At 34.9% G+C, this 25992-nt stretch overlaps 1 protein-coding gene across 1 annotated transcript in view; it reads left to right on the plus strand.

Annotated features, from left to right (window-relative positions):
- The window catches only part of LOC116509741 (TOX high mobility group box family member 2-like), a 207689-nt gene that overhangs the window by 69081 nt on the left and 112616 nt on the right, over positions 1 to 25992 (plus strand). The window contains 1 exon segment of the mRNA XM_032219030.1: positions 6435 to 6500. Coding sequence (XP_032074921.1) covers positions 6435 to 6500 — 66 coding nt within the window.

The following is a 25992-nucleotide window of genomic DNA, read 5'->3' on the forward strand; positions in this document are numbered from 1 at the left end:
ATTTGTAATTACATTTATAACATTACAGAATATGTGGACTGTTCTGGTTACAGACAACCTCAGTAAGTCTGTAGCTATATAGAAAACATATTTCGTAGTAATAATAACAAAATCAAAAATTTAGTACCAATTCAGATTAAAAGATATTGCAATGTTTTAAAGTAAGCCAAAATTTGGTAAGTTATTGTTCCTTTTTTGTCTTTATGAACACTTAAATAGTTTAGATTTTGTGGAACTCAGTCCGAAGAATGATAAAAACAGGCCCTGGACTGTTTATAGGGGGATTTAGAAAATTGAACATCAGCCATAAAACTAATCAGTAAGTTCAATATTTCTGACTAGACAATTTATTTACTTTAACAGAAATAGAAAACATCCTGAAGCAAAATGATTGTTGGCTTCAAGATTCCTGTATTGGTCCAGTTTCTTGGCGTTTCAGGATTCCAAAACTTTTCTGCTTCTATTTTTTCTGGTGGATCCTAAACATGAATAAGAACAATATTTACTAGTTGGGGTAGGGATTAAATGTCAGAGTCTGCAGCATGGTGTGCAATTGACATTCACAATGTGGATGAAAAAAATTTTTATTGTGATATTTCAACCATTCAACTGATTTATCTTGCTTATCCTATTTTGCAGTGCTGTCAGACAAAGCAGAATTTATTTCAATGTAGTCTTTTTTTCTTCATAAATTTCTTGTTTTCGTATGTTTTCCCTGCTTCTTCTTTATCTGTAAATCAACCTTCCTCATGTCTGAGGATCATTGGAAATATTCAACGTAATTGGACACCAAACTGGAATAGTTTGCTGGCACCTTCATTCCCTTGTTTGTTTCTTATGAAATCTGAAATTTTCAGTTTTTCCCACATCTTTTTATTTGGGGTACATATTTTTCTTGGAATGCCGCATCTTCTAATCTTGAAAAGCCATTAAAATCCTTTTCCTATTTGTATTTGTAATCATCAATTGCAAATAATTATATCCTTGTTTCTCTTTCCACTTAATTTTTTCATCTTCATTGAGATAATGTCTATAGTGTCCTGATTTCCTTTTGTTTTTACTATGGTATATTCTGTCTGATATTATATTTGGGCATTTATTAACCAACAGGTGGGAACAGCAGTAGAACATCATAAAGGCAAAATCAAAATTAGGAAGAAAAACACTCATAACATCTAGATATGCAGATCATATCTGCAATAGAAAGCTAGATAGTTCAATAGAGAATAAAAGGAAAGATCCATGTATTTGAAGTTCAGGAAAGGGATATAAATAAAGCTTAACTTAAAAAAAATTAATCCTTGTTCAGTGATGTGCAGTCAAGGGAGACAGGGGAGGCAGAGCCTCACCACTGTCATGAAAAGAAAAAAAATGTAAAAGGAAAAAGGCTGAGGTAGTTGCTGCTAGAGTCACAGTGGATGACTCTGCTTAGTGCTTAACTGTTTAAAAAAGCCTCTAAAAAGTGCCCACTACAGGAGGAGGCAGGAGAACGACTTGCCTCATCTAGTCTGGCATTTTATGATCACTCGAGCAGAGTTAAGCAAGGGTTAAAAGCCGAAAAATTCCTTATGTAGATGAGGCATGTGGTTCTCTTGCCTCCTCCTGTAGAGGGTGTTTTTAAGAGGATTTTTTAAACAGTTAAGCAGAGTCATCCATTGGGGACTCTGGCAGCAGCTAACCCAGCCTGACCTCAGCAGCTCTTGCCTTTTTCCTTTTACATTTTTACATTTTCATAATGGCAGGCAAGAGCAGAGTTGAAATCCTCTGTGATTGTAAAACAGCTGGAAAAGGTATGTGGGTCGGAGGGAGGGAGAGGAATTCAAAATTAATGTAATATGTAAGTAATTGTAAGTAATGTGTGTGTGTGTGTGTGTGTGTGCATCTGTTTGTTTCTTCATTCAAACAAATTCTCTCTCAATTTGAGAGAGAGTTTGTTTGAGAATGAAGAGAGGGAAGGGGGTAGGAGTTGGAGAGGCAGGGAGGGCAGCCCACCAGCTTTCTTTCTCTGTGTCCAGGGCAGCCCACCAGCAGAGGTGGGTCTTTTACTCGCCTCTGCTGGCGGGCTGCCGCTTTCTTTCTTTTGCCCAGAGGCTGCAGCCCGCCTGAGCTGCCTGCCTCTGGGCAAAAGAAAGAAAGCGCCAACCTGCCTCTGGCTTTCTTTTGCCCGCTTCTATGTCGGACATAGCGGCGGGCAAAAGAAAGCCAGTGGCGGGCTGCCACTTTCTTTCGCCCGCCTGTCAGAATTCAGGCGGGCGAAAGAAAGAAAGCACTTTAGATAGTGGGATGTCGGGGAAGAAGACTGCCTCACCAGCCATAAACCTCACTGCACGTCACTGTTCCAGTTATGTTTTGATCTTGAATGTGGCTTTGCATCTTGCATGAAGAAGTAACTCTGAATGGCATGTAAAACCGGCAATAATCTTCCATATGAGATATTTTGTTTTAAACTCAGATCTTCAACTGGCTTAATTGTTCTTCATATTCTTAGCATTTGCCCCAATGTACAGTAATAATTTGTTTTTACACTCTACTGCTTAGTGTAATGTTTACGTGATGCTTGATGTAAAGTGTATTTGTGCAGGACGGGTGGGGTGGGGTGGGATTGTTTTATCAGTCAGCCTTGTAGGAGAGCTTGATGTTGATTTGGACTGAGAATGGGTGACTAACTCCAGGATCACCCACCTGGTTTCCATTCACAACAGAGAGCTAGAAACTGAATCTTCCCATTACTAGTTCAGTACTTTAACTACTGCACCATGCTGATTCTCTTCAATCAGCTTGATTATTTCTTTTTTTTTTAAACCACGAATGTTTATTTTTTTAAAGAAACATTTATTTATATAATTTATGTGCATACACTTGAGAGTAGACATTGTCAAACCAACAAGATCTATTTTTTAAGATCTGGAAAGGCACTGCAGTATGAAATATTATGTAATCTCTAGTCCAAACCTATTTTGATGTTAAGTTATGTTAACTTACTGACTTACTGACAGTTAACACAAACTGTGTAGGTGCAAATTAATAGGTAATTAACCCATTAAATTAGAATAGTTAGATTACATGGCTGTACTGTAATTAGGTATATCACCATACTTTTTCTGTTGCAAAAGGCATAAAAGCAATATCAAAATATATTTCAATAATCGGTGACATGGGAGAAAGAATAATTAGTATAATAGTTCTGAACTATTCCCCAGCCAGTAACAGAAAAGTTTTTCTTGTCTACCATGCTTAGTTGATTAAAAATAAATTGGATCAATTTTGCTTGGAAATAGAGTATAATAAATGTATTAGCCTTATTTCCTGAAATTGATTAGCATCTCTATATACATGAGGAGATAGTTCTAATCAAAACTAAGAGAAAATCATTTTAACAAATGGAAAATATTAAAATGTTTTGTTTCTATCATAAAGAGGTTGCAATTATAAAGCTGATTGCCTCCAACTGCTTTCTGCCACAGAGTGATAACACATCATACATCTATTCATCTGGCTATAGCATAAGTTGCAATCATTTAATTGAAAAAAAAAAAGCTAGCAGTATGTTTTTTAAATATTTTTTTTTGTTCTTACTGCTTTCAGGAGTTAAAACAAATCTAATCTTCAGGGACGAAGTTCTGAAGTTTCCATTGAATTTTGAGAGTTGATTTTCAGCCTCACTGCTTGGCAATCAGAAGCATAGTAATTTCCAAGATAGGCTTCATTATAGTTACTGGGCTAGGGAAAGAATAGCATATAAAGCAATAAAATAGATATGTATTACCAAATTGGAATTATGAAAAGGGAGAGTTTGAATTGGCTTTCAAGCAAATAGCACAGTTAAGAAAGGCATACACATATCTGCTGAAATCTAAAGTAATAGTGATGATATTAGACTGCCTCCTGAAGATGGAAAATAACAGATACACGAATATGTGTGATTTGAAAAATGTGCACTAATACTTGCTTTGCTCAAAAGTATAGCTTTCATGAGAAGTAAAATAAGTTGAATATAGTTTGATTTCTAGATGTCGCTCAGCAGTTGCTAGAACCAACTATGGTGGCTTTAAAACTGTAGCGTTTACTGGTCCATGTACATAGTTAGAAAATAGCAGTTTAAAAGACAGTTTAAGATAACTCTCCTCACTTTCCAAAGAAAGATGAATTCATTTGTCTTCATACCACTTTCTTGGTAAATCTAAGATATTTTTTTCATTGCAACCTAAACTGTTTTGTGGGATCTATTGTAAAAAAGCAGCAGCTGAGTCCAAAATGATAAAAAGTAATGCAAGGTAATGTACGAATGCTATAAAGAAGGTCATAATGTGCTAATGGAAGTAGCACCTACTGATGGAATGACAGTTGTAACAATTTAATTCATCTCAACTCTCCATTTTTGATTTTGTACTGAATTCCATCTAATATTCAATAACTGATACTTGTATTAAACGTAGATGCTGATCAACCAACGGCATTTAATTATTTAATCTGAAGTATATAAAATAATCAGAATATTTGTTGTATTATAATAGCAAAAGATACAAGGCAGGTGAAATGTTCACAATCCTATCTTTTATGAATGTTTTATGAAAGTTTTATGAATGAGAAATCAAAGTATGTAGGGCATAGAAACTTACAGAAAACTTGCTGTGTTGGCAAATAAAAATTTATCATGGTAAGAGAATTATTTATAGTTATAATATAAAACATAGCTCAAAACCCTCAATTGATCATTTTATTATAATAATTATAATTTAATGTTTTATTATTTATAATTATGGTTATTATGGTTATTATGATTATTTAACAATAAAGTAACAACTTGAGACGGGTCACAAAACACCAGACAATATTAAAAATAATATAAGAAACAGCAAACTGAACTACAATAGCCCTTTCTTCATAACAAGTGAATTTATCCTATAGTTTTCTTCTTTCTCTAAATAAATATTTTTTTAAAACACTGCTGATTCTGGAGAAATATGGTACTAATGAAAATAAATTTACTTTTAGTTCTTTGAAAGGATTCTCTAGGCTAGATTTTGCCATTAAACCTTCATTTCTTATGACCAAGCTCACTATCCATAAGAAAAGACAGAAGAAGACAACAAATTTACTCTTTACCTATCTATTGATGATAGATGGGGGAGGCGCCGGTGGCGGAGGAGGACGCAGCAGCAGCGGCGGCTGAGGCTCTCCTGGGGCCGGTGAAGCGGGCTTGCCTGGCCGCCCATCCAAGGACGCTTGCGAGCCCCTAGGTTTAGGGTTAGGTTTAGGCTTAGGTTTAGGCTTAGGTTTAGGCTTAGGTTTAGGTTTAGGTTTAGGCTTAGGTTTAGGCTTAGGTTTAGGCTTAGGTTTAGGCTTAGGTTTAGGCTTAGGTTTAGGGTGCTTCGGTAGGCGCGGATTTGCCCTCCGCGGTTATGTCATCGCGGTAGGGTCGTTTTTTTCTTAGCACTTCGGACGGCGCGGATTTGCCTCCACACTTATGTTGGCGTGGATAAGGGCTTCGCGGTTTTGTGGTGGAACCGAATAAAACAATAATTTGCAGTATAGATACAGTATATAATAAAATCACAGTAAATGAAGCAGCAAAACAGTAAAGGAAGTTAAAGCAGCAGCAAAGTTGTATTTAAAGAGCTTGAAGATTGAGAACCTAGACCAAATAGATTTTAAAGGAGTATCTCTGGGAAGGAATTCTGCAAACAGGACCTTACTTTTAAAAAGAAAAATGACACCCTCTTGTCATTTAGCATGCACCTCACTTCAAGATCACCTTAAGAAACATTTCCAATGCAGATATTTTGAGCCCCAGTAATATGAAATAGAAATACGAAAATAGATGATCTTCTGATAATCTGGTCCAAACTATTTAGTTTCAATTCTATGGTTTACTAAGCTGAAGGTGATTTAGATCCATCTATTATTCATAAAGGTTCTTTCCCAATGCCTGATAGGGCTTTACCTTAATAATAACTAGTATGGAGAATAATCTATTGTATGCCAACATATGTTTTCCTTCATGCAAGTGTGTGATATGAGAATTTGTTTCTTAGACCTGGTTTTTCAATTAATTTTAAATTTAATGTCCTAATCCTCCTGCTTATATGATTTCTACAAACAGCCCTTTTCTTTAGGAGTTATAAAATTTATTTCCCTGCTTTTACAGTAGTAAAATCTTAAAAACTTTCCACCATACTGATTTTCAATTAAACACAGTGGTGATACAACTTTTGGGGATAACTACAGACCAGTTTACATAAAACATCTGTAAGACCTATGCTGCAATTTTGGTTTATTTTGTGCTAATTTCTGTAACATTTAGAATTATTTTCAGCAATAAATCAAACAGTCAATCAATCAAGCGGTTAGACCGGCTGCTTATAGAATTTAGCAATTTCTTGACGGTTCCTGTATACTTGCATTTTGATTATTTTTTTCCCCTGTCATTCCAGTTTGACGGAGAGAACATGTATATGGGAATGAATGACAATAACCAGGAATTCCTCTCAGCAAATCAGGTAAAGTGAATTGTCTTTTCAAGGATGTGTTGGTTTAGGATAGCCTCATAATTTGCTTATGCAATATTAAAGACAGAATCTAATCTAGAGGGATAAAATGAAGATGGGGTAGCAATACACACAGATTATCAGCGCCAAAGACTAGCCTATTGAATGTGAAAAGATAAGTAGTCTAGGCAGAAAAAAATGTTTGTTTAGATTCATAGTCCATCCATCCTGTGTGTACCCCTCCCCCCTGGTATAGCCATAGAAGAAGATATGTTTGTGTATATAGGTTTCCTCCCTTGATGATAGTGTGTGTGTATGTGCAAATGCAACTTCAAGTCATCCTTGACTCCTCATAGCTTCTTGGACTAATCCTTGCAATATTTTGGGCAAGGTTTTTCAAAATTGGTTTGCCATTGCCTCTTTCCTAGGACTCAGAAAGAATGGCTGGCCTAAGCTGGTCTCATGACTAAGGCAGAACGAGAACTCGGTTTCTCGCTTAATAATCTAGTGCCTTAAATAATACCTTGGTGCTAAACCCCAAGTAAATTCTATTAATTTTATGGCTTTTCCTCACTTTTTTCAAATACTTTTGCAGAATTTCCCTGTATTCAAATACATTTTTCTTCATCTTTCACAGTGAGATTGGAGTAGCTGGATACTATGCAAAGCATGCCCTGCCAAGAGTCTAATTTATTAGAGTTCCAATCAAGGAAATTTTGAAATTTTGCTTGCTTTTGGGAAGATTAAATATATTAAAAATGGAGTTTTAAAAAATGTTTCTTGCAACAATTGCCATATATTCTCCAAATGGACAATTTGTCCTTTTCTTAAATTCACAACACCTATTCTGATAAGTCTGTACACATTGAAAAAGTATGTAAATGCATATTGTGTAGTATTTGTCAATCCTTTATGTTTTCAACCATGACAATTTTACTTATTTATATATTATTTTATTTAGGGCCTGTATTTTTAAATCCAATTCTCTTCATACGTTTCTAAAACATTTTATATTGGAAAAATGAACTGTTCATATAGTAAAACTTCACAATATAATGAAATGTAAGAATATATAACCAAAATAAAATCAAGAAAACAACTGGCAGCAGAGTGAGGAAAAAATTATTTGCTGTATCAGCTTTTGGAAATGGAAAGAGAAAAGGAAATCTTAAATCTCCTTATGGAATGATAACAAAGATGGAGCCTCAGAGATTTCCCAAGAGGGAAAAAAATGCAAACAATGGAGGAATATGAACAGGGAATTTCTGTGAGCTCTGTTCTTCTTTAAACATGGCTTACAATGCTCTCTTTTTTGGTTTGGTTCTATAATCTCATAGATCAGTGTTTCTCAACCTTGGCAACCTGAAGATGTCCAGACTTCAACTCCCAGAATTCCCCAGCTGGCTGGGGAATTCTGGGAGTTGAAGTCTGGACATCTTCAAGTTGCCAAGGTTGAGAAACACTGCCATAGATGATAGAATAGTCTTTAAGAAATATATTTATTACACTGCAGAAAAGATCCTTGATAGTGGGATTAAGGCTAAGTGCAAGAATGGAAAATAAAATTAGAAAAAGTATTATTAAAAATCAATGTATTTTGATGTAGTTTTTAAAGAAGAATTCTAATTATTCCCATAATTAGATTTCTGATTTAACAAAATACTAAAAGCATTCATGCTTTCATTTAATATCTGAGTTCTGGTCTGGATACAGCTAGTGAATTTTCTGTTTTATTGTTCATCACTATAACAGATCTTTAGAATCTCATTTACTTAAGTGACTGGAAACAGAAATTTACTGCTGAGCTTCTAAATGAAATTCAAAATTTATTTATTAACAGACCAGCTCAATGCTCTATATTTTGATAGAAAAATGTAAAGAACCATTCTGCATACCAATTTAAAAAGTAAAATCAGTGACAGGTTCTAAGAGCCAGTTTGGTATAATGGTTAAGGCATCAGACTAAAATCCAGGACGTTGTGAGTTGTAGTCTCATCTTAGACACAAAGCCAGCTGAATAGTAGGGTTGAAAGAAATTTGGATTGAGAACTGATGCTGTTTATTATTCCTTTTTAAAGCTTTATACGTGTATTACCTTATATAAAGATTCCCTTAAAAATACATCTAAAATAGAGTTGGTTGAATGGGGTCTGTTGTTTTAGCATGGCATGAATAAACTTTAATTCAGTTCACACACTTTGCCCCTTTCATATCTAATGCATTTACTCTTGCTAGGGGGTCATTAAGGTGCCATGTGCATCCATGGATTCTACTCTTACAAGAGTTTCAGGCTGGTCAATCATGGAAATCATTGCTTTTTTCACATTGCAATAAAAATTCCAAATACATGTTTGTGGATAAGCCAAGTCAATTATTAGGATAATTTATTAAAGATAACATGTTACAGTGAATGTACTTCTGATTCTCATGTTTTTCCTGCTGCGTCATGATCTTCTCCATGGGCATATCTTTTAAATATACGAAAGGGTGCTGTAAAGGATAGTCATACATGGCTGGTGATGACCTCAAATTTTAGAACATTTTTTCCTAGAAAAATGTATGGAACATTACGTTTTCTATAGGAAAATTAAAATGTAATTTTGGCAATGGGTTTTGGCTGTACAATGCTATTGTTACACTAATCTCACCTTGTTTAATTCCTTTTTACTATTTTATCTTGGATGGTATTTCATTTATTTTTTTCCCTTTTTCAGAATTACTGATATCTGAATAGCTTTATCCAATATTTAATGAAACTGTAGTCTTCTATCCTATCCTATCCTGTTCTTGTAAGTCTACTAAGCTTTTACGTAACCCACCAATAGCCTGTTTGAACAATATTTATATATTGATTTGTATCCTGTCTTTATTATTTTTACAAATAACTCAAAATGGTGAACATGTTCAAACACCTTCCTCTCCTGTTTTCTCCACAACCACCACCCTATGAAATGGGTTGGGTTAAGAGAGAGTGACTGGCCCAAAGTTACCCAGCTGACTTTCACGGCTAAGGCAGGACTTGCACTCAATTTTCTTGCCTGGTGCTTTAACTAGCAAACCAAATTGTAGAAAAGCTCATTGTCATCCAGTTATAATGTTATACTAGCACAGGCAAGTTGCCTTATGATACAATCAAATAGCCTTCTTCATATAAGTCCTTTATACAAAAAAAAAAAAGGGGGGGGGTAAGATATTAAGGCAATAGTTAGCTAGATCCTTTATGGAATGATAATTTCTGTTCAAGGAAGTGAAGAAGGCATATTTTAATGGTTAATAAATTGCAGTTTGTAGAATTAAATATTCTACAAGATGATTTGCAATACAGAAACTAATTTTACTTGGTCAAAGATGAAAGGAAAGGGATAGTTATAAGCATGTGAGGCATATTAAAAATCCTTAACAGCTGATATAATTTGTTGCTTCTAAAACTACGGCAATTAGGAATAATTCTAATATAATAATGTAGTCCATTCCTGACTGATTGCTTTTCGCCTTACAGTCAAGAAACACAGTCAAACTATTTTCTGTCTCCTTTAACTCTTGATTAAGATACTAATTTCACCAGCACAGCAGTATGTCATAATTTGGTTAGCCTTTCTGTCTCTGAGATTCATGCTGCGACAATCTGTCTGATAATTCATTCTTTATTTAGTAATATATGTCTTAATGTAAGGCAAATTAAAGGACCTACTAGTAATGTATATCCTGCTATGTCTATTTGGCTTTCTGAAGCTGTTAAAAAAATGCTTTGAATATGTCTATCACATGTGATCATAAAATAAATTATTTTCCTTCAGCTGACCATTATTATTTTTTTGCATTTGTTTTAAGCCATTTAACACGTTACAGGCTACGTTTTGGGTTGCTTGATATGTATTTTCAAAGATGTATAAAAATACTAGAGCCACTTTAAAATTAAACCAAGATTGAAGCAAAATTAGTATAGTGAGTTGAAATTAAAACTTTGCATTCATGAAGAGTACAAAGAGTTTCAGGGAGTTGTATATCTATTTTTAACCCTTCTTTTTAAGGTCCCAAAACCTTAACAGCTTCACTATCTACATTTATACTATATACCAATCATTATTTAGTCATGAATGTACCATATTAAAAAAGCAGGCTTCTCAGTTCATATTTGGTCTAAACTGTTTATGTTAAAAAGGATGTACAAATAGTGAATCTGCTTGAGCTAGGCAAAGTACTCTAGTTTTGTTGAGATTACAGAGATAGAACCTGTCTGCCAATCTTTAAAACAACTGAGATTCTTTCTGGAAGTATACAGAAGTTCCAGAGGGCAACCATATGATTTTGGGAACAGACAGCTGTTTTAGCATTTGTAGGCAAGTGCTTCTCTGGTACTCCAAAGCAGTTTTTTGAAATTGAATCTGAAATGCTGTATGGCAGCATAATCGTAAGCATGTTCTGCTTTTTTAATGATTGAGAATGAGTCAATTTTGTCGATAGTAGATTTTCACAGGATTTCCTTGGGATCGAAAGTAACTATCTGCTAATTCATTTATAAATAACTTTTCTAAACTGATTTATTGTTATTGTATATGTTGGAAACTTGGTGAATGGTTTAAATTCACCATATATCATATTTTTCAGACTATAATATGCACCTTTTACCCTCAAAAAAGAGGCTGAAAATCTAGGGGCGTCCTATACACTGAATACAGCATTTTTGCCTCCCGAAACTCCACCCCTTCACCAAAATAGCTCTGCATAGCCCGTAGAAATTTTTCAGAGAGCTCCTGGGGGCTGGGGAGGGCAGAAATATGTAAAAAATGGCCCATTTATGCCCCTCCCCCAGCAGCACTCTGTAAGCTTCCTAAAGGCTATCCATGCCCTTTTTGTGACAAAAACCGGGCCCGTTTTCATGAAAAATGGGCCATTTTTTGCTGATTTTTGCCCCCCCTTCCCCAGGAGCACTCTACAAACCTACTAAGGACTGTTCATGCTCTTTTTTTGAAAAAAAACAAACAAACAACGAGCCCATTTTCACAAAAACGGGCCATTTTTGGGAGGTTTGCAGAATGCAAAAACTTTTTTTTTAGTTTTCTTCTTCAGAACCTTGCTGCGTCTTATAATCTGGTGCGTCTCATACTCTGAAAAATATGGTGATATCTTGAACATTGAAAAGTCATATCTCAGAATGAGCTGTTAAAAACTGTGGAGGTTTTCCAGAAAGTGGCAGATGGGGAGAGCACAATTACCATTAGCTATATTATTCTTATAGCTGACAAACTTAACTTAGCAATTTGCTACCTTTTATGTTCGGATTCTTTCTTTGTTGCTATATAGAAACATCTTATTGCTGCTTGATGTTTTGTAATAAATACAAAGAATTGGAAATGCAGAAATGCTCTCTCAAAAATAAGATTAATAAAATGATACTATAACATAATTTGTGAGTGAAAAATATTTTAGGATAATATAAACAGAAATTGCAAAGAGAAAAAATAACTGGCAAAGAAAAAATGAAATAAGATATGAATAAAAGTTTGATGAAGTTAACAGTTATGGTACTGTAATATGATTATTTTGCACAATAAAGATGTTTGATTTCCCCCCCATTAATTTCTTATTCTCAGTTTCTAAATGCCTAGGAGGGATATACAAAATGTTTTATTCTGTTTGTAATGTTTGTGCTATTCGAATATGATGCTCTTTATATGGAAGAACTCAAACTGTACGAATAGCATAATGTATATAAATTTTACATTAATGGGCATATCTAATAATATCAGCTCTTTCAGTTTTTAAAACATTTCATATTTTAAGAAAAGTAGAAAGAAAGTACGCAAACACAGACATTAAACATCTCCTGTTCTGGTATCATTGCTCAGGGAATTATAAAGTTTGGGCTGATTTTAGGTACCTAGAAATTGCCTAGAATATCTGGGCCAACTGATGTTAATCTTAACTACACTTCTAGAATTATACCAAAGAATAGTCATGTCTGCTGGCTATAGTTACTAAACAAAGTTTCAGATTTAGCAAACACATTAATCTGCAATTAAAGCAAGCAGAAACTTCTCATTTCTGCTGTTTGTGGAACATTTAAATTAGGATGTAATTAGGATGCCAGCTCGGGATAATATAGTACCTCTAGCTTGACTGATGTTCTGCCAACATGGAAATTGGTATTTTTAGAATGATTCAGAAGGAGAAGTAGCATTGGTGCCCCCCCCCCCCCAAGCTTTGGCTGTCTAGGCCAAAGCCTACTCAACTTTAGCCAGCCCCGTGTTGAGCTTTTGAGGGCCTATGCATGGAGCAAAGCTCTTTACTATGGCTTTGAGATTTCAATCTTGTTCCATTAAGGTTTAGTTGCTTTAAAGGTTTAATTTAAAAGCTGGTTTAAATAGTGAATTAGTCTGGGATTTAAACTAGAAAATATGTTGTTAATCCACGCCTAGAAAACTCAACATAAGCAAGCATATTTTTTTTACAGAACACATCTGTTATGCTCAAGTGATTAATCAGTCTGTTTTGGTTGAAGCAGTAGAAATTCTTACTTGACCTGATGTCATGAGATTTAAGATTTTATACAACAGTTAGAAGGAAGATATTGAAGGCACCCAGAATAAAAAGCTATTGTAACCAATGACAATTATATTTCTCCTAGGTGTGAACATGTATATGTAAATTTCTGCTGGTCAGAGATCAGACCTTTCACAAAAAAAATTATGTGAAATTTGAAAATCATGAAATATAAACAAGCAATAATTTAGTTGGTAGCAGCTGATTTAGCTATTGAGTCAGTGTTCAGTTTAAATAACTTCTATCTTCCACTTTAAAATTACCACTGAAGGAGAACTTATCACCTTCCTTGGTGATTGTCAATCTGCTCTTAGGTGCACAAACTTTGCCATGAACCAAATTGTATCCAAATCAAAATACATATATTTTATCTAGGTGTGAACCTAAAATATGCATGTTCTGACCAGAGGTGTTTCAAAATGGATGGTGTATGAAAACGTCAAGGTCATCAGTGTTGGCAAAGCATTGGTAAGCTAAAAGGAAATAGGGCAAAAAAAAAAGTTAGGCAAGTTGATGCACAGGTAAGAGAGAAGTGGGGGTACCACCGCCTTGCTTCTCTTGCACCGTAAAGTCCTCCAGATTTTGTTCAAATGAAACCCAAAATAACCATAGTGGTCTGGGTTTCAGCCAAACCAAAGAGTAACCTGTCCAGAAGAATTCAACAGAACAGAAATTTGTGTGTTTGGGGTTTGAAATAAAACACATTTTCTACTTCATAAGTTCTCCAACTCTTACTGACATGACTTTTTTTCTGTAATACTTGCTTGGAATCTGTTTCTCCATCATTTAGTTTGATAATATGGTCCTGCAATCTGGAATTTTAAAAAAAGCAGGTCTTAACCTTTTGTGATATTTTGAGGTATTTGAAGAGTGTTATCGTGTGCTTCTCCAATTGTCTGTTCTCAAGGCTAAACATATTCAGCTATTTCTAATCCCTTGATTATCTTTTTTCCCTTCTTTGAACTTGTTTTCAATTTCTCTGAACCTTTCTTAAAGTATTTTGTTTGCAATCAACTACTGTTCCAATATCTTTTTCACAAATATCTTTACCAGGTCAAGTTACCTCATCCTATACTCAAATATATTATTTCTGTTTCTTCAGTGAAGAAGCTTCTGTAACAATTCTTTCTTTTGGATAAACTTGGAAAGAAAAATCCTTTGAGGAATATAGGGCAATAATTATTAAATGAAATTAATAAAATTTCATAAAGTCCTGCCTGTCAGGGCTTCGTGATTTGTACACATTGATAGCAGAAAAAAGTATAAGAAATATCATCAGGATAAAAGTCATGAAAAACTGCAGATTGTTCAATGAAAAAATAGGTTTTTTTGTTATTGATTTAAAGGCAAGAGTTTTAGAGGAAAAACTCATTTTGCAATGAAAAAATAAAGATTTTTAAAAACTTGGTCTGTTTATTAAAAGTTATATCAGCTCATTTGACTAGGGGGAAAAATCAAAGCACAAAAAGCAAACCAATACAGCTGACCAACTTTATATGTTTCTTATCCAGGCTATATTAAAAAAAATAGAGAAGAGAAGAGGTGGGTTGGAGCATGGCAAGAATAATAACAGTGTTATTCCTGCTGTTAATTCAAAAATACTTGAAATGTAAGTTCAGTATTAAAATAGAAAACTATTTTGATCTTGTATGCTTGAATGGGTTGGATAATGATCTGCATAGGAGAAGAAGTATTTCATACATGCACATACAATGATGCTGGAATATTAAGTTAGCTGTGTATTCTGTTCTCTCCATAGATACTACAGAGTAGCTTTGGATGAGGTATATGACAATGCCAATGAACGTTTTGTAGATTTTACAGCCAATTCATATATCCACTGCATTGCAAAAAGTAGTAGTGCTGCAAAATCTTATTTTTATAAGCTGAGACCCATTCTGTTGATTTAACACATGATTTAATTATATCGAAAACCCCAAATATGCTTTTTCGAGAAGCAATTGGACTTTCTTTGAAGATGTTTCGCTGCTTATTTAGCTCTAAAGAAGCTTCTTGTGTCAGCCCTTCTGACATCTTGGATGAGAAGCGAAAGGTTTTCAAAGAAAAACCAGAAAGTCCAGTTACCTCTTGAAAAAGCACCTTTGGGACAACCATGACCTGGATGACTGAGAATCTCCATAGACATATTTCCAAAAACTTAACCTTCCTTGCTTTATTTTATTTTTTTCTTTTAATAAAAACTGCAATTGTGGAAAGTTGCTTGCTTGCAGACATTTCATTACTCACTAATGAGTATGTGATTTGCTCCCTGTTTATATGCAGTAGCTTGCCCTGCCAGTTTTGATGGAAGTGTGGTTTTCTCCTTGTTAATTCCTTGATTAGGGTGCTGTTTTCTGCTTGATTGTTTGCCTTTGTTAATTCCTGTTATTTGGGACTCTTGGGGACACATCAGGGTGGGGAAGAGGGATGCAGTTTTCCTCATAGATCACAACTCATTTTGTCCCCCCCTCCTTTGGCAAAATGGCAGACTTTGGGATCATCTGAGGAGGAGAATGGATGATTTCTGTTGCTCTCTGCCAGCTTTCTACAAGCAGCATCAATGGAGGAAAGCTGGCAGGAAGTTGAAAGTTGCCCCATTCCTACTTCTTTTTTGCGCCATTCTGTTTCTCTGTTTATGTAAGGAAATATCTATGAAAATATGAGCCAATGTGTTTAGTATACTCTTAAAACTCTCATTGTGTTTGTCTGCTTGTATCCTCAAGTTAGCATAAACAACACATTATATCACAACAATTTTTTAATCAAGGTCCCTAAAATCTGCTAACTTAAGGAATGTATAAAAAATCAGGGACCTACTACTTCTGTAGAATTGATATTTCAATGATGTTTAGTTTTATTTATAAAAGTGGCTGTTGTATCATCCCTGCAGTCATGTGATCATGATTTTCAATGTTTTCCAGCAGCTTCCTCAGGGTTGACTCAGCCTTCCATCCTTCCGAGGTGGGTAAAATGAGGACCCAGATTGTTGGGGGCAATATGCTGACTCTCTGTAAACCGCTTAGAGAGGCCTGAAAGGCCTATGAAGCGGTATATAAGTCTACTGCTATTGCTATTGCTATTGCTTCCCTTAAGCAAAGTCATTAAAGAAACTGGTAGGAAGTTGCCTCCAGTGCTTTTTTTCCTGCCTGTGGTCTTTCTGCTTTGGTAAATAATTATTGAATTATTATCAAAGTTTCTTTGCCACTATAATTATTTTTTATTTATGGTATATACTCTTCTTATATGATCATGGGAACATCCATCGTTAGGGAAAAAATGCCAGACTAAAATATAATATTCATTATGATTATATCAGATTGCACTACCTTTCTTTCAAAGGACGACCCAAAGGGTCACATAGTTGTGAAGTAAATTATATTTCTTTACGATTTTTATGCACTTTGCAAATTCTGCTTAAAATCGATCTATTTTTGAGCAATCTTTATTTTATGATATTGAATGTAGGAGCAATGTTTTAGTAGACAACATAGGATTGTAAGAAGATCTCTACTGCTAAATCAAATCTGAATTAGAATAATTGGTGATAGAAAACATTACTTGGAAAACAGCTTTATATTTACACACACACACACAGAGAGAGAGAGAGAGAGAGAGAGAGAGAGAGAGAGAGAGAGAGAGAATGAATGAAAAATATTGTAAGGATATTTCCTTGAAAAGAAGTGTACACTTACATTGATTTATTTAAAGCAAGGTTGAAAGACAGCAAAAGTTTCATCCCCACTAGAATTGTTTTAAAGTAGGTGGCTTGTACATTTTTAGCTGCATTGTCAAAAGTATCCAGCATGTACTATAATAACAAAGTTGAAACTCTTAAATCACAGTGTGCTGCATGAGAATAATTTCTCATGTTCAATCAAATCAGAAGGGGTTTTGACCCTTGGAATGAGTCAATGCAAAATGTAATGCAATCCCCAACAGGGGCCTAGGTATTAATGGAACCTGACATGTGATCAAACAGTGATGGCCATTTGACCCCAGAGATGAGCGAAGAATCTATTGTGTCTAATAAAAGAGGCAGGTTTTCATTCTTCACCCTAATCAATTTTCTCTCATAGAGATTGTCTGCCTATCTCTTATTGGAGTAGTGATGTTAGGATCTAAACAGTGTGGACTTATTATCAGTGTTCCTTCCTTCTGTATTTTTTAGAATTTTTCAGTATGGTACAGTGCTGCAGTGGGAAAATGATTTGATGCATTATAATGTCAATAATCTCTCCTTAAGCAAAAAACAAAGAGAAAGGAAAAAAACAAAATTATAACATCATAACACTGGTTTAAAAACCTGTTAAGCAAGATTTAGCTATGAATTGATATTAATTTAATTAAGATGTATACCAAACTTTCCTAACTTGGTATCTACCAAATAGGTTTGGGCATAACTCAGAATTCCCAGCCTGCAAGAAGACATTAAATTGGGAAGGACTAAGCTTATGCATTCGGTTAGTTTTAATGCTAGAAGCTGGAAACAATATTCAGTTGACTTGTTATTTGAATGACTGAATTCATATGCAGCTGGTTTTAACTGTTGGGATCAAATCTGCTTAGCCTTAGAAGTATGCCACGTGTTGAGTATCCACTAGAAGTAGGTGGATGAAGCTAGCTAAGCCTTATTACCTAATCACCAGTAATCAGAGCAGTGAGTAAGAATGTAGTTTAGCCACAGATCAAGAGTTAAACAAAACAATCTCAAAAATTCATTCACCAAAAGTATAAATAAGGGGTAACACTAAGAAACTAAGACCAGGAATTCGTTCATAGTTGCAAAGCAAAGGTCCAGAAAACCAATCAATATGAAACACAAAGTACAAACACCCTAGTTCTGGATAACTTTATTTAGTGGCATGGTTAGATCACTGTAGGGAGCAGAATAATTCTCTGATCCAAAGACTGCATGTTTGATCTGTCTGTTTAGCTTATCATGTAGTGTACCCGTAGTGAAAATGAATATTTTCCTGCAAAAGAACTATTGAAGCAAATTGCTATTGTAATACTCTTCTTATGACAGAATATTATAAAGAAAGGATACAGGTTTTTTCCTACAAGAACATCAAGGAAATACTAACTTTGAAACTCAAATATGTATATGTATCTGAGATCAATTTAATTAGATATTTTCTAATAGCTGCTGTAAAGCAATTTATATTGGACTGAAAATTCTACATTTTTGATTTTCAAGTCAGCAAATAAAGAACAAAACATTTTGTGATTTACTTAAACTTTTTTTAAAATCAATTATAAGTTTAAACATTTTTAGCCTAGTTGTGGAACAACTGACAGAAGTAAAAGCATTGATGTTGTCAATATAGATTGAGTGTTAACACATGTATAATTTATATGTTCCAAACAGAGTTTTGCAGAAATGACAGTTTTAAAAACAAACAAAGGCTGGAAATCACCTGCAATTCATTTCGTGTCTGAAACATAGGACAAGATAATGAGCCATGGTGGTGCAGTGGTTAGAGTGCAGTACTGCAGGCTACCTGCTATTTGGCAGTTCAAATCTCACCAGGCTCAAAGTTGACTCAGCCTTCTATCCTTCTGAGGTGGTAAAATGAGGACCCAGATTGTTGGGGGCAATATGCTGACTCTGTAAAACTGCTTAGAGAGGGTTGTAAAGCAGTATATAAGTCTAAGTGCTATTGCTATCATAGTTCCTCTTTTGGAAAAGTAGGCTTATAATCTAAGGAATCCTAAATTGATTTTTAAAAAGGCTATATGTCATCAAGTCATTGTTAATTCTTAGAGACCACATGGATAGATTTTCTCTATGATAATCTGTCCCTAACTTCATCCATCAGGTTTCTCAATGGTGCATTTATTACCATTGTAACTGACTCCATCCACCATGCTGTCAATCGTCCTTTTCTTCCCTTTCTTTTACCTTTTTCAGCATTAAAGCCTTCTCTAAAGAGCTAGTTCTTTGCTCCATCATGGAGATAGTGGTGGTGGGAATTCTCTCTGTTCCTGGGAGGGATGAATGAAGAACATTGGGAGTATATTTCATGAGTGAACATTTCCGTTAGAATCACCCAAGGCATGAAGGTCATTCCTGCTGTCCCAGCTAAAGCAAGCAAGCAGGCACCCATATTGGCAACAGTGGTATAGCAGATGGCCATTGTAGTGAGTATGGCAAATGCATCAATTCATACTGTGTGGGAGAAAACAATGGTGAACCATTTCTGTACTTTGACAAGAAAATCACATGGATTGAAAATGCTTAACAGACTGACAACTTTGGAGAAAACCAGTCTGTACTTAAAATAAATCACTCAATTGTGAGATTCTGATTTACCATAATCAGAAAGGATCTTGTCTGTGATTTCAAGCAACTGCCAGTGCAGAATGGCTTCAAGGTATCAAAGAAGTAGAATGCATAGTTTCATTACTGTAGATAAAGGCATCATCAACAGTACACCATTTGGAGCAGTCTTGAAATAGAATTAAACAATTCTGCTTTTAATAAATTAATGTGCATATTGTATCCCGATTGCTCAGATATACATATCAGCATGTGTATCCAAAAATAAATCCTTAGTTTCATCTTTGCATTGTGGTCTGAAGGAAGTTGCAAGACAAGCCATGCTTTGCCATTCTTGAGAGCTAAATATGAGGTCAAATGGTCAGGTTGCTTGATCAGATGTCAGGATGCATTACGACTGTGTCCTCTGTTGGGTGCTGAATTACAACTCTTATTTAACTCATTTCTAAGGTCAATATGTCCCTCTCATTTGATCAGATGGCAGAAATTGTATAATTTGTATATATCCCTGAGCCATATGGGCTCTGAGTGGTGCTTAATGTGTTTTATAAAGGCACAGCTGTCTGAGTGACTTATTTAAAATGGGATTTTGGAGTAGCATTTTTGCTACTAAATGTCTTCATTCAGGGTTAGCCAAGGTTTATCTGTTAATAAATTGCATTTGGGTGCTTGCTTTATAATCACAATAGTTTTGCTATTTATGAAGCATTGCCTATTGCAATGTGTTGGTAAGCAACCTATAATGTAAAAATAAATAATAGTATAATAAGGGCTTAATGAGAAGTTGGAAAATGTTGTTATATTTGTTGAAAGTCAGACAAAGGGTTTTTCTCCCCTTAGTATTGCATGTTATAAGATGATATAAATATTCTAAATAAGCATGCTGTTTCACTGTAAAAAAATTATCTAATATATATTGCAGAAAGACAGCAGATGGAAGTTTTTAATGTAAAATGAAACAGGTCTCCAGGCAAAAGAATACAATATAATTAAAATCAGTTGCCTAAATACATTGGGGACTGAACATCAGACTAAACTTGAATCATAGAAACAAATATATTCCAACTAAGGGGGTAAATTTAAAAAAAACTTGAAGTTTTCAACATTACAATCGTGTGCTATACAATGTACATGCTTGTTAATTTCAATTGAAAGTCTAATTGAATTCATTGGAGCTTGTTCCTAGGAAATTGCTGATGGCATTCTTGATTTATTTTTTAATTTTTATCCTACAAGGTAGCATACAAAGCATGTAGTTTCCCAATTTTATCTCTGTAGTAATAATCTTTCAGTGAGTAAACCAGAGACAGTTCGTGAATTCCCAGGAACCCAGTCCTGGATCTTTCTGGCTATAGTGTACCACATAGCCACTACACTAAACTTGACTGTTCCAAACTGCTCAATAGTAATAACTGTGAGAGGGATCTTGGAGTCCTAGTGAACAGCCATTTAAATATGAGCCAGCAGTGTGCAGCAGCTGCCAAAAAAGCTAACACAGTTTAGGCTACAAAAAAACAGAGAGAGATAATCAAGATCACGTGAAGTGTTAATACCACTTTATAATGCCTTGGTAAGGCCACACTTGGAATACTGCATTCAGTTTTGGTCGCCACGATGTAGAAAAGATGTGGAGACTCTAGAAAGAGTGCAGACAAGAGCAACAAAGATGATTAGGGGACTGGAGACTAAAACATATGCGGAATGGTTGCAGGATCTGGGTATGTCTAGTTTAATGAAAAGGAGAGCTAGGGGAGACATAATAGCAGTGTTCCAATACCTCAGGGGTTGCCACAAAGAAGAGGGAGTCAAACTATTATCCAGGGCATCTGAGGGTAGAACAAGAAGCAATGGGTGGAAACTAATGAAGGAGAGAAGCAATTTAGAACTGAGGAGAAATTTCCTGACAGTTAGAACAATTAATCAGTGGAATAGCTTGCCTCCAGAAGTTGTGAATGCTCCAACGCTGGAAGTCTTTAAGAAGATGTTGGATAGCCATTTGTCTGAAATGGTATAGGGTTTACTGCCTAAGTAGGGGGTTGGACCAGAAGACCTCCAAGGTCCCTTCCAACTCTGCTATTGTATTGTAAATTAGCTGTTTTCAAATAAATGTAAAGTGGTTTGCTGTAATTTATGAGAGGAAACACCAAAGCTGCTTATACAATTTATACATTAGAAAGAAAGGACTTAGAATTAAATATACTAGAATAGAACCAACAGCATACTCCTACATTAATTTGTGGATGCTCAAAAATGACTATTTAGCTGAACAAGTTTATGTTATTCTGCTTATGTTCTTCTGTTGAGCCATATCTGGTAAATTAAAAAAAATTTTTTAGCAAAAGTTCCTTTGCACAAAAAGACAAAAGAATGGTCAATAGTAGTTGATTCAGTTGGGGGCAGCATAGGAGAAGGCCCATTGTTGTAAAGACAGAAAAATTGAAAGGAAGAATAATGATTTTCTGGCTTTCTCCTGACATTTCTCATTCTAAAACAATCACTTTAGGTAGATGAATCAGCTAATAGAAGGCAGTTAGATTTTCCAGTCTTGTGGTCAAAGTCTTTGTGCAATTTCTCTAGTTATTTCTTCTATATTGTTCATGCATCGTGTTTGGCTACTGTAAAGATTTACACATATTAATTCATCTGAAACTGATCAATATATCACATTTGTCCTTTCTACATCATAAATGGCTGATCTACTGTTTTTTTCTGAGTATAAGACCCTCTGAAATATAAGACGCACCTAGTTTTTGGGGAGCAAAACAAGGGAAAAATATCTACCTCTGCCTCCCAGCAATTTGCCTCCTTGCAACAAGCAGCAAACAGTACAGACGATATACACCGTAGTGTTATATTTCAGGCTATACTTGTACAGATGCTGTTAAAATTGAGGTGCTTTGTGGGAGTATAGTTATTCTCTGCTATGTAAAAGAATAACACTTTTTAAAACAATAGCACTGGGCCTCTTCAGATCAAGCATTTATCTTAAAAAGCTCTTCATTTTGTTAAGTTGTCTAGAATAATAATAAAGCAGTCTTTAAAAAATAACTCTAATAATCTGAACATTCTGTAGGCATTTACCTCCTTGCAGCAAACAGCCTGATTAGCACAAGAAAAAAAATCTCCCTCTGCCTCCCAGCAATTTACCACCTGGAGCAAACAGCAAGTTTCACTTTCAATTTCTCCCATCGCCAGCTGTTTCAGTCTGCAGGGATTGCTATAGCCTATTGAAGCCTCACAAGCCCCCGTTTGCTGCAAAGTGGTAAATTGCTTGGCGGCAGAGATCAAAGGGTTGGGGTCAGTGGGTGGGTGGGGCTACATTCAGTGTATAAGATGCACCCAAATTTTCACCCTCTTTTATGGGGGGAAAAGGTGTGTCTTATACCCCGAAAAATATGGTATATGCTATGTGTGAATACCATAAGGGAAATGGTTGTAGTGTGATATGTTATCCTAAAGCTATGCACAGTTTTTAATTGGATATTTTGTTGTATAAAGTTACTTAAAAGTCAGTTAATAGAGACTGAACAACATCAGGGTGGATTTGATTTAAATCAAATTGATTTAAATTGCAAATTAAATCACAATTTACATCACTAGTAAAAAGGCTTGATTTAAATCAATTCAATTTAAATCATAATTTTTAAAGAGTAACTGTCATCTCTGTCCCCAGCGGCCCCTCCTCTGACCCGCTGTTGACTCATCAGCAGTCCAAATATTGCAGAATATACTCATGCTACATAACTAAGCTCCATTCCATGCTGAATAAACTAAATTTTGAATAAATCTAGATTTTTAATCCAAAAGCATTTTATTAAAATAAATTTGATAAAAATAATAAAAACAATTTAAATTTTAAAAATCCAGGGTTTTATTTATTTATTTTTTAAAATTGTCAGTTTTTGTCCATCCTGAACAACATACAATTAGCAATTTGTTCTGATCAATGTTCAAATGTCAACTCTTATACCATTAACACAACTAGTCATATGGAGAAGAATCATAAGTAGCTCCTGAGGCATGATTTCCTGGATTAGAGAATTGTCTGCCTAATTTTGAAGAAAAGTGGATCCCATTTCTCAGGGAAATATAGAAGGACTAATTGCAAAAATCCCATAGTTGGATATTTTTACCAAGGAAAAGAAAATCAATAGGGGGAAAAGGAAGCATTCTCTAAAAAAGGTTGTAAAATAGGGCAATGAAACAATGTGAGAAAGTGTATTTGAGACAAGGAATGTATTATGTCTTTGTCTTAAATATATATATATATATCGATCTAGAAACTGATGCTAATAGGTTTACATGGATTGAACCAGAATAGTGGTGCAAGTCATTGAACCTGTTGCTGTTTCTTCTGATTGGGAAAATAATAAGCTGAACCAGAACTTCAGGGCAGGTAAATAAATACTGTAAATGAATAAATAAGCTTGAATCAGTGTTAAATGTTATGATGATCATCTGCAAAACTGTCTAGTCTCATTTAATTTTATAGATTATGGAATGGATAGAAAATAACATTTTAAGTGCTTTCAATTAATATTAATATTTATAAAAAAATAAACTTACTGCAAAATGAAGCCTAAATTTCAAAGTGCCTAAGAAGGATGAGTGAGCAGGATGAGTGCTTCTGGATAGATAGATAGATAGATAGATAGATAGATAGATAGATAGATAGATAGATAGATAGACAGACGATAGATAGATAGATAGATAGATAGATAGATAGATAGATAGATAGATAGATAGATAGAATATGCAACATTGGAAGAATAAATACAAGGAAGTACTGTATCAAGGGACTATAAGGAATGTAGTGATTAATATTAAACACCTTTCCCAGCATGATGCATGGTAGTACTCTCATGTGCCATTTTGAAATAATCACTATAATGTTATATTCAGTGTAATGGAATACAGACTCACCATATATCATTTTACCCTCAAACAAGAGTAATATTGAGCTGAATGTGAGTGCAAGGGAAGATCTAGGCAGCTGAATTTTGCATGAGCTCCTGTCTGACAAAAGATTTTTTAAAGCACTGAACCAGGAAGACATTACTATGATTTAGTTTGAAAATAATGAAAATCTTAGTAGTAAAAACATGGATGTCTCAGTACTAGTCTTTGTTTTACCATGATGGTTGATGGAGCCTAAATGAATAGGTCTGTGTCTCCTTTGTTTATTATGATGCAGTAAAATAGCATAGTTTGGGAGAGTAAGAAAACAGAAAGATGATGCTAAAAGTTGTTTTTTTGGTATAGATCAGAGTTTCCCAACCTCTACAGCAGGGGTCCTCAAATGACCTGTGGGATACAGTCCGCTGAAGCCATTAATCCGGTCCACGTGTGACTTTGAGGCTGCCCCCCACATCGTCCCACCTAGCCACCAGCCCCCCTCACCTTCTGGAGGCTGAGGAGGCCAAAATGGGGTACACAAAGGCCTTAGGAGGCCAAAACCAGGCCCATTTTTAGGCACCACAGTGGTTCTGGAGGCTAAGGAGGCCAAAACCAGGTAGTCCGGAGGCCCCAGAGGCCCGTTTTTGGCCTCCCCAGCTTCCAGAGAGAGAGAAACACACACTTCTTCAAACATTAAAAAAATGTTTAATATCATGGTCCACAAATTTTGATTGGTTCTGATCAACCAAAATTTATGTCTCAGAAATGTGACTTTATTTAAGACACTCTCAGAACTAGGAAAAACTGAAGCAAGTTAAAAGGGTGAGGATTGCTATTTATAGTCACACTTGACTTAGTGGCTAATTTAAAGCAGTGAAGACATACAGAATACAGGTTATTAATCAGAGATAAGATTTTCTCACCGTGATATATTCCAAAACTTTAAACAACAAAAATGAAATACTAATTGGCCACAAATTCAGAGTAAAATATTTGGGGGAAATCATGCTACGGATTAGTGGGAAACTTGGTGGAAGATAGTATCTATTTTGTTTTATAGAAATGTAGTTGTCTACGAGGAAAAAAATAATCTAATGAAAATGAGTTTAAACAAAATCTCATAGAATGATTCAGCATGTGGAATAGTTTTTCTCAAGGTTTTTTTCAAATTATCTGAATTAAAAAAAATATTTCTAAACTTCTGTTCTTTCCATCTTATTTATGAACAATATTATGATTATTTGTTTAATGTATTTCACTTCTCTGTCTATGTATGCATTTCTTTATAAAATTCAGTAGTGTGTGTTGTATGCGAGTGTGTACAGTATATTAAAAAAATTACACATGATAATTTTCAAACTTTCATTTACAGAAATTAATGATCAGTGGCCCCAAGATTTTTGCCTTCTACTTTTCCCTTTGACCATTATAGCTGAGAATTAGTCATTTTCAGGAAGAACATACAATGTCATGCTTAAAATATGCTTAATACACAGCTAATTATTTTTATCTCCTTGATATTTCTACTAGTTAGGGTTTTTTCCCTTCTCGTTCCCAAAGTGTCTGTTGTATACAGTACTTTCTTGTTGCAAGAGATTGTCAAGAAACAGATACATAATGAGATTTCTGAGATAATTATGATAAATGGTTGTGTTAATCATTGCTGTTGTTTTAGTATTGGCACCTTAGGTTAGACTTATTGTTCTTCTGTTTTGCATTTCTCCTGCTAGTTGCAGTGCCCACTTGCACTTACCTAGTGCTTATAGTAAAGCTTATTAAAACATG

The sequence above is a fragment of the Thamnophis elegans genome, chromosome 5 (genome assembly GCF_009769535.1).
Source record: "Thamnophis elegans isolate rThaEle1 chromosome 5, rThaEle1.pri, whole genome shotgun sequence".
Lineage (NCBI taxonomy): Eukaryota > Metazoa > Chordata > Lepidosauria > Squamata > Colubridae > Thamnophis > Thamnophis elegans.